Source organism: Dendrobates tinctorius, unplaced genomic scaffold, assembly GCF_039654945.1.
Source record: "Dendrobates tinctorius isolate UK_male_01 unplaced genomic scaffold, ASM3965494v1 ptg000152l, whole genome shotgun sequence".
NCBI classification, from domain to species: Eukaryota; Metazoa; Chordata; class Amphibia; order Anura; family Dendrobatidae; genus Dendrobates; species Dendrobates tinctorius.
Window position 1 is genome coordinate 6,062,939 of NW_027361819.1, and position 14,874 is coordinate 6,077,812.

A 14,874-nucleotide genomic window follows, 5' to 3' on the forward strand; every position below is an offset into this window, starting at 1 on the left:
GGTAGTACATAGGGAAATGAGAGAGGCCTAAGACTTAAGGTACTGTCACACTTATGTACCAGCGATCCCGACCAGCGATATGACCCAGTCAGGATCGCCGGTACATCGCTAAGTGATCGCTAGTGAGCTGCCACACAGGCAGATCTCACCAGCGACATCGCTGGGGACGGGGGTCGCTACTTACCTGTCACACCAGGCGATCCTGACGTCCTCCCGCCCGGCTCCACGCTCGTCGCTCGTCTCTCCACAGGAAGCGCCGCAGGAAGCTGACGACGAGAAACAGTCCTGGACGTTCTCGCGCAGTCAGCGATAACCAGCGGGGGAGCCGGTCGTAGGTAAGTATCACACACAGCGTTATCGCTAGCAATATCGCTATAACGTCACAAGTTATAGCGATATTGCTAGCGATATCGCTTAGTGTGACATGCCCTTAAGCCTTAAGGAACTCTGACAGTAAGGTGAAGAGGAGTAGTATATGAGCCTGCAAATAATACAGTGAAAGAGCGGTCAGAGAGGTCGCCAGAGAACATAGAAAGAGCAGTTTCTTTGAGACCAATAGAGTGAAACATAGTGAGGAGGGGCAGGTGATCCACAGTGTCGAATGCTACAGAGATCCAGGAGAATCAGCAGGAGCAGTGACCATTAGATTTAGCTGTTAGTAGATCTTTAGAGACTTTAGTGAGGGCAGTTTCAGTAGAGTGTAAAGAGAAGAAACCAGATTGTGAGGATCAAGTATAGAGTTATCTGAGAGATAACGGATTAGACCGGAGGGGACCAAGCGTTCCAGGATTTAAGAGATGAAGGTGAGATTAGAGACAGGTCTTTAGTTGGCAGCACAGTTCTGGTCCATGGATGTTTTTTTTTAGTAAATAGGTTATGATGATGTGTTTAAATGTGGAGGGAAAGATTCTATAAGAAAGAGAGAGGTTAAATATACTGCACAAAAAAATCAAGGGAACACTATAACATAGGATCCTATGTTATAGTGTTCCCTTTATTTTTTTGAGCAGCATATTTTAGTTAGGTGGGTAGTGACAACTGGGGAGATAGACTGAGGGAGATGTGAGTGAATGGGATCAATGGTGCAGGTTGTAGGGCGAGAAGAAGCGAGGAGCCTGGTAATGTCCTCTTCTGTGATAGGTTCAAAAGTGAAAACTGAACTTGGTGTATGTGAGGGAAGGGGATCCAAGCTCTGAGGAGACTGGGCGAAAATGTCCTGACAAAGCTGATTGATTTTTTTATTGGATGTAAGTGGTCAGATTGTAAGCTCTGCGTTTGGAGGGGGGCATGTACTTTAGGCTGAGAAGTGAATAGAAAGGTTTGAAGAGTCATTTTGGATTATTGGATAATGGTGTGATGAAGGCGGTGAGGTTGCTTGTTTGGCCAGATGGAGGGCAGAGTTATAAGTTGTAAGCATACCCTTATAGTAGATGAAGTATTCTGCTAAAACTGATATCCTCCACTGACGCTTGGCCAGTGGAGGATGGGTGAAGGAGGAGATGGGAGCCGAAGATGACTATATATAGTTGTGAAAGGCCTAAAGAGTAGGCTAGAGAAAGAAGATGAGTTGCAAATGCAGATAGAGAATTATCAATGGGGTTGTTAAAGTCCCCCATGATGAATGTAGAAATATCACAGGATAGGAAGTGTGGAATCTACAGTAAGTGGCAAAGTGATCCATTAACTGGTTGGTTTTGCCTGGGGTACAATACACATTTGCCACTTGCAGGGAGAAGTGTTTGAAAAATCTAATGGTGTGGACCTCAAAGGAAAGTAACAAAGTTGGCTAGCCTGAAAAGCACATTGTGGTGAAAGGAACAGACCAGCATATCCACCTCATCTGCCCTTATGAAAATTATAGCTTACCATGTGAGAGAGCAGCAGTGGTGGTGTCCAATTGGTGGATCCAGATTTCAGAAAGAGCCAGAAAGTTAAGGGAATTGGAAAGGAGAAAGTCATGGATGTAGGGGAAATTGTTGCAAACTGATCGTGCATTCCAGAAAGCATAATTAAAAGAGATAGGAGAAGGTGAACACTGAATATTAATAAGAGTAGCAGGTTTTCTATGTGCAGCAGGAAGAGCATTATATAAACTTGTGGAAGGAGGGTCCATGTTATGAGATATGTCACTAGTGGCTAGGAGAAGGAGAACATAAAGAAAGAGCAAGTGATTCTGTGATTTGTGTGAACGATTCATGTGCTGTATGGTGGTAGTGGATTGTTTGGAGTTTTCCAGAAGAGTAGAGCCTAATCGCTTATCTTGGAAGGGAGGAGGAGAGAGGGACTGATGTGGAGAGAGCACAAAGTGTAAAAGGTCAGTAGCTGTGAAAGAAAGCAGCAGATAGGACATAGATGAAGTAAAGAGACATGGAAAATAATGCAGTGCATTTGAACAAGAAGCATGTTTGTTTGAAAATCTGGCATAGCTTACCTGTTTCCTGCCCTGTCGAACTGCCATGTTTAACTGCCGTGCACTTTGATGATATTACACTTAGGAAGATATTGCACACTAATACACGTGCACCCAGACACCTGTGTTAATGTGCTGGGTGCTTATGTTTTAGTGCTTTCAATGCTCTAAGGATATGTTCATATGGAGTTTTTCTGAGACAGAAAAATCTTATGTGGTTTAAGAAGAAATCCAGGTCTGAAATGCATGTGTTTTTAAAAGGTTCTCGGATCTGAAACAGTTTTTCCTGCAGCGGTTTGAAGCCTTTTTCTCTTGTTATTGCAGCTTTTTGACTTCACACTTGGTACAGATTTCTTTAAGAAATTGCAAAAAGCAAGTGACATTTTAATTTTTTTAAGCTTAGGTTTTCAAATGGCATTCAGAGTTGTATAGTCAGAGTAGTTACCTCTGGTAGTCTTCTGAAGGCTATGGGAATAGTGGACAAGGGGTGGCCTAGTTAATGGACTTATGAGAATCAGAGACTAAGTGTTGGCTGACGATTTATAAGAACGGCATCCAAACACCAGCCACAGGTGGGATTCCAGAAACAACCAAGAGCGCTTGAGATGTTTCGGTAAACTGATGACTAACCTCTTGTCTACTGATATATTGTTTTCTGTGTTTTCATGGTTTTGTAGGTTGATCAGACTCATAATGGTGGTACAAGACAAGGTAAGGGATGTGCGATATAGTTAGATAGTCTATGTATTTTATCCTTTAACATTTTTATGTTTTTTTTTTGTTTTTTTAGGAAAACAAAGATTTACGATTGATTGTGACCTACCAGTAATCAAAAAGGTATTGCAAATTCTGCTGACCCTCCAGGACTTTGCTGGGTTTGCATTGCTGAGATGCATATAGGTGGATGAAGATTCTCCCTCTGTAACGATTATTATTAGGGATGTGGGACTTTATACTGTTCATTGACTGGTAGAATTATACTATTTCACACGATGTGTTTTTTCCTGCATTTTTATGCAAATGAAAAGCTGCTTTTTATAGAACCAGCAAAAGCTATGAGATTTGAGAAATCTCCCACACACGCTTTTGTTTTCTTGACAGAATTGGAAAACTGCTGCCTTTTTTAAAAAATGCAGCGTGTCCCTTCTTACAGCATTTTTGCAGCGTTTTTCACCCATAGAAAGCAAAGAGTAAGTGCAAAAATGCAGCAAAAAACTTGGACATCAGTTTTTGCAGTGTTTTAGTGAAAAAAAAAAAATCAGGTACAGCAGGATGTGAAACTCTGAAATGTTGTTTTTGTGATTTTCTGAAGTTTAAACCATAATGTTTTTGTGTCCTCACATTAGCATGGATGTTAGGATTAGTGCTGCTTAATAAAATCAGTGAGATGTGTGAAAGTGAATATTGCCCGACCAATGTCTGAAACTGAACGATATATAACCAACTCAAGGGCAGATTAATGTGTGAAAGTAAACCATGTCTGACCTACAAAATGCTCTGCTAATGTCTTGGGTAAGCTATGCCTAACCGATCCAACTCTCCCCGCTTTTTTTACATTTGCAATTGTTTATTTTTCATTAACTCATGAACTTTTTTGCTAAGAAAAGTCACTATTTTTTCAGACATTAAGAGCCAGTAAGAGCGGCAGTTGCATGACAACAGGTACTTAATTTGCTTACTTCTGGCCGCGTTTGGCTAGATGTGCTCAGCCTCCATCAATACAAGTGAATTGAGTGAGTCCGAGCACATATAGAGGCCATGTTATTGCATATATGCACATTGCATGCTCACGGTCACGTGACCACCTGTTCTTGCCGGCAATGCTGGGGAATCCTGACAGTGTGTGTATCACACACTGTTAGAGTCACTGCAGAATTCGCTGATATTGACAGGCTTGGTTGACAGTCTACTGTGTATGGTGTCACCGACCGTTGATCGGAAATGTCAATCGTGTACAGTATGTCCGATTTCCGATAATAATGTCAGCCGAAGTTTTACATTATATCAAAGACAAAATAAAAACTCAAATCCAAAAGCAATGACATCCACTGCATTGACGAGACCTGGATGTCCCCTTCATTACATATATACAGTGTTGCTAAGCAGTGAGACGTTATTCCGGTCTAGTGTAAGCGCAGGAACAGAATTTGTGGTGATGACCACTTCTCCATTTCTTTAGGAGCTGAAGATGCACTTACGTCTGAGCAATGTCAACACTAGAAATCAGACCTTCCAAAACAGTGAGGACGCCATTAGTGAGTACACACCTCCATGATTATCTTATCGGGTTTTGATTTGTTTCTCTATCTCTGCCTTTATGGTCATTGTATTGTGGCTTTTTTGCTAGTTATACATTATGCAGAGGTGAATCTAGGATTTCCAGCACCCGGAGCAAATATTCCATTTCGTGCTCCCTCCTATACACAGCTTAAGTGGTTTGAGTAGACTTCACGTGACCGTTCATATGCAATTTGCACATTTAGGGTAACGTGCTATCGAGCTGCTTTTCATAATTTACTCAATGATCAGTGAAGTACTACAGCCCCCGTTTCACTGAGAGAAGTAGGAAAAGAAGCACATTGGCATGTGTGAAAATCACATACGAATGATCATGTGATGACTCCCAGAACCGAATCCCGATATTACACACTGTTACGATAGTGCATGCTACAGTGCTTGTAATGTTATAAATAATGCTCCTAACATAAATACAGGTGTAGTAACCCTTATCTTGTCAGATGGCACAATACTTTAACCGGTTCCCGACCTGTGACACAGCGTATGCGTCATGAAAGTCGGTGCCAATCCGACCCATGACGCATACTCTGTGTCATGACTTCAAAGCCCCCCTGCGGGTCGGGTGACCGGGGTCAATGAAAGGTCACCTGACCCGCAGATACAGGGGGCTTTGTATTTCACCACAGGGGGCATGGCTTCACCCCCACGTGGCTACGATCGCTCTGATTGGCTGTTAAAAGTGAAACAGCCAGTCAGAGCGATAGTATTATTTCATCAATGAAAATTGATGAAATATTGCAATCCAGCCATGGCCGATGCTGCTGTAGCATCGGACATGGCTGGAGACACCGATCCGACCCCCCCCGCGATCGCCCCCCCGACACTGAATGACAGCGGCGATCTGCCGCCGCTGTCATCATCTGCCCCCCCTCCCATTCCCTCCGCTCCCCGCCAGCTTCCGATCCCCTCTCACCCGCCCGGTACCTTCTGAGGCCCCCTGTCGCTCCCGGTGTCCGGCGGGTCCGGTTCATGGGCGCTGCCATCTTGGAAAATGGCGGGCGCATGTGCAGTGCGCCCGCCTGAATCTGCCAGCTGCAGATTCTATTCTTTCATTTTGATCACTCTCACAGTGATCAAAATGAAATAAAAAGTAAACAAACCCCCCGATTATCACCCCCATAGGTAGGCACAACTAATAAAATAAAGAAAATATTTTTATTTTTCCATTAGGGTTAGGGTTAGGGTTGGAAAGAGGGTTAGGGTTGGAAGGAGGGTTAGGGTTAGGGTTGGAATCAGGGTTAGGGTTGGAATCAGGGTTAGGGTTGGAATTAGGGTTAGACTTGTGGTTAGGGTTATGGTTAGGGTTGGGATTAGGGTTAGGGGTGTGTTGGGGTTAGGGTTATGGTTTGGGTTGGGATTAGGTTTAGGGATGTGTTGGGGTTAGGGCTGTGGTTAGGGGTGTGTTGGGGTTAGGGTTGGAGTTAGAATTGAGGGGTTTCCACTGTTTAGGCACATCAGGGGGTCTCCAAACGCGACATGGTGCAACCATTGATTACAGCCAATTTTGCATTCAAAAAGTCAAACGGTGCTCCCTCCTTTCCAAGCCCCGATGTGTGCCCAAACAGTGGTTTACCCCAACATATGGGGTATCAGCGTACTCAGGAAAAATTGCACAACAACTTTTAGGGATTAATTTCTCCTGTTACCCTTGGGAAAATAAAAAATTGGGGGCTAAAAAATTATTTTTGTGGAAAAAAATGATTTTTTCATTTTCACGTCTCTGCATTATAAACTTCTGTGAAGCACTTGGGGGTTCAAAGGGCTCACAACACATCTACATAAGTTCCTTGGGGGGTCTAGTTTCCAGAATGGGGTCACTTGTGGGGGGTTTCCACTATTTAGGCACATCAGGGGCTCTGCAAACGTAATGACGAACGCAGACTATTCCATCAAAGTCTGCATTTCAAAACGTCACTACTTCCATTCCGAGCCCCGACGTGTGCCAAAACAATGGTTCCCCCCCCCACATATGGGGTACCACCGTACTCAGGACAAACTGGACAACAACTTTTGGGGTCCAATTTGTCCTGTTACCCTTTTGAAAATAAAAAATTGCGAGCTAAAAAATCATTATTGGAGGAAAAAAAATTATTTTTTATTTTCATGGCTCTGCATTATAATCTTCTGTGAAGCACTTGGGGGTTCAAGGTTCTCACCACACATCTAGGCAAGTTCCTTATGGGGTCTAGTTTCCAAAATGGGGTCACTTGTGGGGGGCGTTTCCACAGTTTAGGTACATCAAGGGCTCTGCAAATGTAACATGATGCCCACAGACCATTCCATCAAAGTCAGCATTTCAAAATGTCACTACTTCCCTTCCGAGCCATGACGTGTGCCCATACAGTGGTCATTGTGACGAACAGCCCACGGCCGTTCGTCCACTTACGGGCGACGACTAACGGGGGTCCCGCTGCCACCAAAACGCGACGGACAGCGGACCCTGTGTCACCACTATGTCACGATCCCACCACTGACACCGGTGTATCAGCGGACGGAGGGACGTGACACAATGCCGGCACACGGCTATCACAGGCGCAGTGGGACTTATCTTAGTTATCCCACCACTGGCACCATGTGACAAAAATATCCAGCAAGCTAATCTCGCTCTACAATTTGCCGCAGGGGGAGTTTAATTTGGATGCCCCACCACTGCTATCAATCTTCCAGGTACTGCGGGGATTTGTGTATATCCCACTTTCTCAGTTCCACTTTGGAACTCGCAGCTCTCCGGCGCCCCCCTTACCCTCAGGTCAGTCAGGGAACTGCACCTAGGATAATTAGTCGCCGGACGGGCTGCCTGTTGTGAACCGGCAATTAGGCTTCTGCAGTAAGGGAATTATCAATGCTGTGGCTGAAGCCCCTTACTCAGCAATATAAGACCCTTCTAGACTGCCAGCAAGCCGTAATAGCCGTACACAACGCGCTGCCACCAGTCACGGTTACTTAATTCACAGTGTTAAATTAAGAGGGTCCGTGGCAAACCCCTTGAATTAGTAGCGATTATCTATCAAAGGCGTATAGTTCGATTCTTAGAGCATGGAAACAGATCTAAATAATTTCATTTATTTTCCGAAAGAGGACAGTGATTACAGATAAAAGTTGCTATAAAATTGAGACATAAAATATGTACAGTACAGGTATAAAATAAAAGTGGAGAAAACAAAGAGATTACACTCACAGTTCCATATTGTTCCTTAGGCAGACCATGCGGCTTTAAGGGAGGAGGAGCCACACGTCTCCATTCATCTGGAGTTCTTGTCAGCACGGACTCTGCAGCTGTTCTGAGCTGGTTTGCCCAGGGAATGCCTTATAGACTTTCCTATGTGACATCACGGAGAGGTGCATTCTGGGTTGATCCCACCTCTCTTATCCAAGTTATGTTTTGGCTACAAAACTTAGATTAGCTATAACTTTATGGGAGAAGCTGGTATGGACTCATCAGTGGTATCATGTTTCCCAGCGTAATGAGCCCATCAAGAAAACATCAAACATCTATGCGATATGACCGTCCATTTGGGCGCAAATCATATCTCAGGTTCTGGACATCCGAGAGTTTTGCAACAGGCACCACAGCGAAGCTGGGTCTGCTCGGATCGCAGAAATATGATTTTTATATTTCTGCTGGGTATGGTTTTCGCGGGACAATCCCTTATTGTTTTATTCAAACTCCTGGTTTCAAACAAAGAGTTTAGTTCCCGCACTTTTTTTCTCTTTCAGCTGAGAGAAGCCAAATGGTGTGAGGAAGATGGTTTAAGGTTTCAGAGCTAGCCCAGGCAGGGGGGCACTGGTCAGTGTGTGAGTGAGCCATGGGCGAAAAGAGGAGGGGGGAAGGTGCTGCATGAGCTGACAGCCTGCATTGGCATAGAGGGCTGGATTTTTCTGGAAAGTTACAACAGAAAACATCATATTTTGTAGACAAAACCCCATACCTCACAGACATTGTACATCACACCTCCCCCCTTAAGAGGGCACTAAGGAGGCATTACCTCTCGGTAATCGGCCATGCGCACCTCAGCGGGTTCGCCCCGGCGGGACAACCCATCGGCATTGCCGTTTTCGCTGCCCTTCCTGTGTTTTACAGTAAAATCGTACTGTTGAAGGGCAAGGCTCCAGCGGAGCAATCTTCCATTAGTTCCGGACACTGTGTGCAACCAGCTCAGAGGGTTGTGGTCGGTTACCACCGTGAAGGCGCGCCCGTACAGGTAGGGCTGCAAACGTTGCAGTGCCCACACCATGGCCAGACACTCCTTCTCGATGGTCGAGTATGCCACTTCCCTCGGCAGAAGTTTCCGGCTCAGGTACAACACGGGGTGCTCTTGGTTCCCCGAGTCGACCTGGCTAAGCACAGCACCGAGGCCAAACTCGCTGGCGTCGGTCTGTACCAGAAACGGGCGACTGCTGTCGACTGCTCTCAACACTGGAGAGTTGCACAGGGCTGCTTTCAAAGCTTGGAAAGCCGCCTCACAGTCATCTGTCCAGTTGACTGTTTGGGGTAGCCTCTGCTTGGTGAGGTCAGTCAAGGGTTTGGCAAGGGCGCTATAGTCCTGTACGAGCCGCCTATAGTACCCTGCAGTGCCCAAGAAGGACTTCACCTGTTTCTTGGTCCTGGGGGTGGGCCAGGACACGATTGCGTCCACTTTTTCTGGCTCCGGACTCATGGAACCCCCGCCTACCCGGTGCCCCAGGTAGTGGACCTTGCGCATGCCTATCTGGCACTTCCCCGGCTTGATGGTCAGGCCTGCCTGGTGAAGACGCTTGAGCACCTCCTGGAGGTGCTGAAGGTGTTCCTCCCAGGTGGAACTGAAGACGGCAATATCGTCTAAGTACGCCACTGCGTACTCCTCCAGTCCCCGAAGCAGGTGGTTGACCATCCGCTGGAAAGTGGCAGGGGCATTCTTCATGCCGAAGGGCATGACCGTGGACTCGTACAGTCCAAAGGGGGTGATAAAGGCGGATTTCTCCTGCGCCTCAGGGCTCAGGGGAATCTGCCAGTATCCCCGACTCAAATCCATGATGGATATGTAGTTGGCGTTTGTCAACCGCTCGAGCAGATCCTCGATGCGCGGCATCGGGTGGGCATCAGAGGTTGTGATGGCGTTGAGCCCCCTGTAGTCCACGCAGAACCGGGTGGTTCGATCCTTTTTAGGCACGAGGACTACAGGTGAAGCCCACGCACCTTTTGACCGTCGAATCACTCCCAGCCTTAACATCTCATCGACCTCTTGGCGCATGACTTGTTGCACCGTTTCAGAGATCCGATAAGGTGTTCGCCGTAATGGGGCATGATTCCCGGTGTCCACCTCATGAACCGCTAACTCCGTCCTCCCAGGACGGTTGGTGAACACGGGCCGGAAGAGTTCCAGGGTGGCCATCAACTGCAACCGCTGGGACACGGTGAGCGAACCACTTATCTCCATGTCCTCAATGGACCCATTGGCCTTGGCCTGGGCCAGCATGTCCAGGAGGGAATCTTCCTCCCCATCCTCTGGCAGATTGCAGACCGGTAGGACGCAAGCTTCACGTTCATAGTGCGCCTTCAGCATGTTGACGTGAAAGGCCTTGCGCCTACCCCGAGCATGGTCAAGCGTGACCACGTAGGTGACCGGGTTGAGCTGTTGGTGGACGACGTACGGGCCTTCCCAGGCTGCCTGAAGCTTATCCGTTGGTACCGGGACCAACACCCACACCTTTTGACCCACCTGGTAGGTCCGCTCCCGGGCGTTCTGGTCGTACCAGTGCTTCTGGTCAGCCTGAGCCTGCGTCATGTTGTCATGCACCAACTGCGTCAAGGTCTGCATCTTGTCACGGAAGCGCATGACATAATCCACGATGGACACTTCTGTGGGGTTTGGCTCATCTTCCCAGGATTCTCTTATCAACCCAAGGGGTCCCCGGACTCGCCTGCCATACAGGAGCTCGAAGGGGGAGAACCCGGTCGAGGCCTGCGGAACTTCTCTGTAAGCGAACAGCAGGTGTGGGAGGTACCGCTCCCAGTCGCGCCCTTGGGTCTCAACCAGTATGCGGAGCATCTGTTTGAGGGTACCGTTGAAACGTTCACACAAACCATTAGTCTGTGGGTGATACGGACTCGATACCAGCTGCGTCACCTGCATTTTCTCACAGAGAGCCTCCATTAGGCGAGACATGAATTGGGGCCCTTGATCGGTAAGCATCTCCCTGGGAAATCCTACTCTCGAAAAGATGGTCACCAGTGCGTCAGCCACCTTTTCTGCCCTGGTTGAAGACAGAGCTACTGCCTCTGGGTACCGGGTAGCGTAGTCTACCACGGTGAGAATGTATCGCTTTCCGGAGCTGCTGGGGACGGACAGCGGTCCTACAATGTCCACCGCGATTCTCTGGAAAGGCTCCTCTATCACCGGCAAAGGAATAAGGGGAGCCTTAAGAGCAGGCCCCGCCTTACCCACTTTTTGACAGGTGGCACAGGAGCGGCAGTAGTGTGTTACATCTGTCCCCATCTTGGGCCAATAGAAGTGTTGAGACAGCCGTGCCTTTGTTTTGCTGATCCCCAAGTGTCCAGCGAGTGGAATCTCATGGGCAATCCGCAACAACTCAGTTCTGAACTGATAGGGGACGACCAGCTGTCTTTCCCTCAACCACTCCTTTTTAGGATCTCCGGGTACTGTCTCCCGGTACAACCTTCCTCGTTCCCAGAACACCCTCTCCTTATCAGACTTGGAGGTGGGCGTCTCGGCGAGACCTCTCAATTTCTCCAGGCTGGCATCTGAGTGCAGAGCAGCCTGGAACTCCATGCTGGAGGCTGCCAGAAGTGACGTCAGGGTCCCCTCTTTACTGGGACCCTCTGGAACCGGCTCTGGGTTCACCTCTGGTTCAGTCTCTCCTGTAGCAGCAGAGGGTCCAGAAGACAGTGCGTTACCTGCGATCTGGGCACTCTGACTGCGTGTGACAGCTGCTATGTATGCTGTCTCCCTGGGGATTTCTGCAGACCCACCAGCTGGTGCTGCCCTGGGCTCTACCTCCCCATCCACCCCCAACACTTCAGGAGCAGTGCTACTTATGGGCCAGTTACCTTCCTCGGTGGCACTGGTCAGCTGCATGGCATTACCTTCCTCATGGTCCCCATGCACCTCCCCATTTCCTTGAGCACCGTTGCTTGCTCCTGCCAGGGGTTCCTCAGCCGTCTCACTCCGCAGAGTGACGGGGCTGAGCACTTCGGTACCTGTGGACACATCTACCGCTTCAAAGAAAGGGTTAACGGGTTCAGTCGGCACAGATACATCAACATTCCTAGGAAAAGAATGGTTATCAGTTTGCTTTGGTACATTCACATCAGCATCAGCATCGTACCTGGGGAAAGAATGGTTGTTAGTTGCATCATTACTCATCAAGGCATGAGCAGGTAACACATTCAGTTTCCCATCATCAACATCATCAGGGTTAACGTTACCCTTATTATCAGTTTGGGGAAGGGTGTCAGGGACATAGTATGCAACCATCCTCCCCAAGTCCGTCCCCAATAAAACATCAGTGGGCAAATTTTCAGACACTCCCACCTCCCTCAACCCGCTCCCGGCACCCCAGTCAAGAAAAACTCGTGCCACTGGCAAGGGACAACGGGTGCCTCCAATCCCGGTGACAGTCAGGGTTTTCCCCTCAACAAACTCTTCAGGGGCCGCCAGTCCAGGACGGATGAGGGTTCGTTCAGCCCCGGTGTCCTTGAGGCCTGTAGCAAGACGGGCCCCCACCTGAACAGGTTGAACGTTGTCGTCAGCCCTCCCAACCACACCTCCCACCAAAAGAACAGAGGCGTTGGGCCCGGGGGCCTTGGCTGGGGGGTTCTTCGGCCTATCCGGACAGGTGTAAGAGAAGTGACCAGGCCGCTTGCAGTGGTGACACAGGCGACTGTCAGTAGCCGGCCTGTTGTTGGCAACAGGGACAGGGCCTCCGGAGGGACGGCTAGCTGGGGCATTGGGGTTGGTTGCTGGCTTACCCCCTTTCCAGCTGGTGGCGACTGGCCTCCGCGTCTCGGGCTTCCGGTTGGCCTCGTGGTTGTCGGCGATCTGCGCCGCTTTGTCCGCGTTCGTTGGTTCGCTGTCCAGGATGAACTGTCGGACCTCAGCTGGGCAGAGATGCAGGAACTGGTCTTTGATCATCAGGTCCCGTAGCTGCTCAAAGGTTTCAACGGACAGTCCATGGATCCACTGGTCAAAGTGGGTCCTGAGTCCTTGCACCACATCACTGTAGCTATCGTGTGGGCCACGTTGGAGGTGTCGGAACTTCTTTCGGTATACCTCAGGTGTCAGACGGTATTTGGCGATCAGCGCCTGCTTTATGGCGTCATAGTCATCATCATGCGCTTGCGGAAGAGAAGCAAACGCCTCCAGAGCTTTGCCCTTTAGCCCTGGGGTCAAGTACCTGGCCCATTGGTCTTCGGGCAGTCGGTACTGTCTGCAGGCTTTCTCAAAGGCTCGCAGAAACGTGTCCAAGTCCCCATCCTTTTCCATTACGGGAAAATGCTCTGGCCGGGGTTTAGGAGTCTGGACGCTGCTGGGCTCACGGCTTCGGGCTGTGGGGGCATTCCACCCCCGCTGGAGCATCTCCAGCTCATGGGCCCTCTGAGCTTCAGCTTGGCGCTCACGTTCGGCTTGGGCCTCCTGCCGATATTGCTGGATCAGCCTCACCCGCCCATCCCTGTCTTCGGCGGGGAGTTCGTCCAAGGCCATTTGCAGATAGGGGTCCACCCCGTTCTGGTTGAATGTGGGGCCAGCGCTCAGGTGTGGAGCCTCTGCTGCAGCCCCATGGCAACTTGGGCCAACTTCTGCGCTCGCTGGATTCTGGTCGTTGTCCAGCTGCACTAGAGCCGCGATCATTTGATCTTTGGTTCCTCCTGCGGCGTCTATGCCTCGGTACGTGCATAACCCAGCAAGGGTGTCCTTTTTCTGCTTCTGATACCACTCCACTGTCATCGCCGCCATGGTTGCCAAATAAAAGATAGAAAAAGAAAAACGAAGAAACGGGAGGGGGATACTTGCAAGTACACACTAATGTCTCAGGACTAGTAACCACTGAGTCTGTTCTCCAAAACCTATGATGCAGGATTCCCGCAGGAACCATGCAGGTCTTTAGTGAGAGGAATGATTGCTCAAACCAAATCACTAATGCTCTAGGATTATCCCACCGCTCTGCCACCAATATGTGACGAACAGCCCACGGCCGTTCGTCCACTTACGGGCGACGACTAACGGGGGTCCCGCTGCCACCAAAACGCGACGGACAGCGGACCCTGTGTCACCACTATGTCACGATCCCACCACTGACACCGGTGTATCAGCGGACGGAGGGACGTGACACAATGCCGGCACACGGCTATCACAGGCGCAGTGGGACTTATCTTAGTTATCCCACCACTGGCACCATGTGACAAAAATATCCAGCAAGCTAATCTCGCTCTACAATTTGCCGCAGGGGGAGTTTAATTTGGATGCCCCACCACTGCTATCAATCTTCCAGGTACTGCGGGGATTTGTGTATATCCCACTTTCTCAGTTCCACTTTGGAACTCGCAGCTCTCCGGCGCCCCCCTTACCCTCAGGTCAGTCAGGGAACTGCACCTAGGATAATTAGTCGCCGGACGGGCTGCCTGTTGTGAACCGGCAATTAGGCTGCTGCAGTAAGGGAATTATCAATGCTGTGGCTGAAGCCCCTTACTCAGCAATATAAGACCCTTCTAGACTGCCAGCAAGCCGTAATAGCCGTACACAACGCGCTGCCACCAGTCACGGTTACTTAATTCACAGTGTTAAATTAAGAGGGTCCGTGGCAAACCCCTTGAATTAGTAGCGATTATCTATCAAAGGCGTATAGTTCGATTCTTAGAGCATGGAGACAGATCTAAATAATTTCATTTATTTTCCGAAAGAGGACAGTGATTACAGATAAAAGTTGCTATAAAATTGAGACATAAAATATGTACAGTACAGGTATAAAATAAAAGTGGAGAAAACAAAGAGATTACACTCACAGTTCCATATTGTTCCTTAGGCAGACCATGCGGCTTTAAGGGAGGAGGAGCCACACGTCTCCATTCATCTGGAGTTCTTGTCAGCACGGACTCTGCAGCTGTTCTGAGCTGGTTTGCCCAGGGAATGCCTTATAGACTTTCCTATGTGACATCACGGAGAGGTGCA

At 48.9% G+C, this 14,874-nt stretch overlaps 1 protein-coding gene across 3 annotated transcripts in view; it reads left to right on the forward strand.

Annotated features, from left to right (window-relative positions):
* LOC141050831 (interferon-induced very large GTPase 1-like) overlaps nt 1-14,874 on the forward strand; it is a 178,833-nt gene that overhangs the window by 144,792 nt on the left and 19,167 nt on the right. For all 3 annotated transcript variants that reach the window (XM_073547506.1, XM_073547505.1, XM_073547507.1), the window contains 3 exons: nt 3,088-3,121; nt 3,201-3,247; nt 4,590-4,665. In XM_073547506.1, coding sequence (XP_073403607.1) covers nt 3,088-3,121; nt 3,201-3,247; nt 4,590-4,665 — 157 coding nt within the window. The remainder of the gene's footprint in view (nt 1-3,087; nt 3,122-3,200; nt 3,248-4,589; nt 4,666-14,874) is intronic.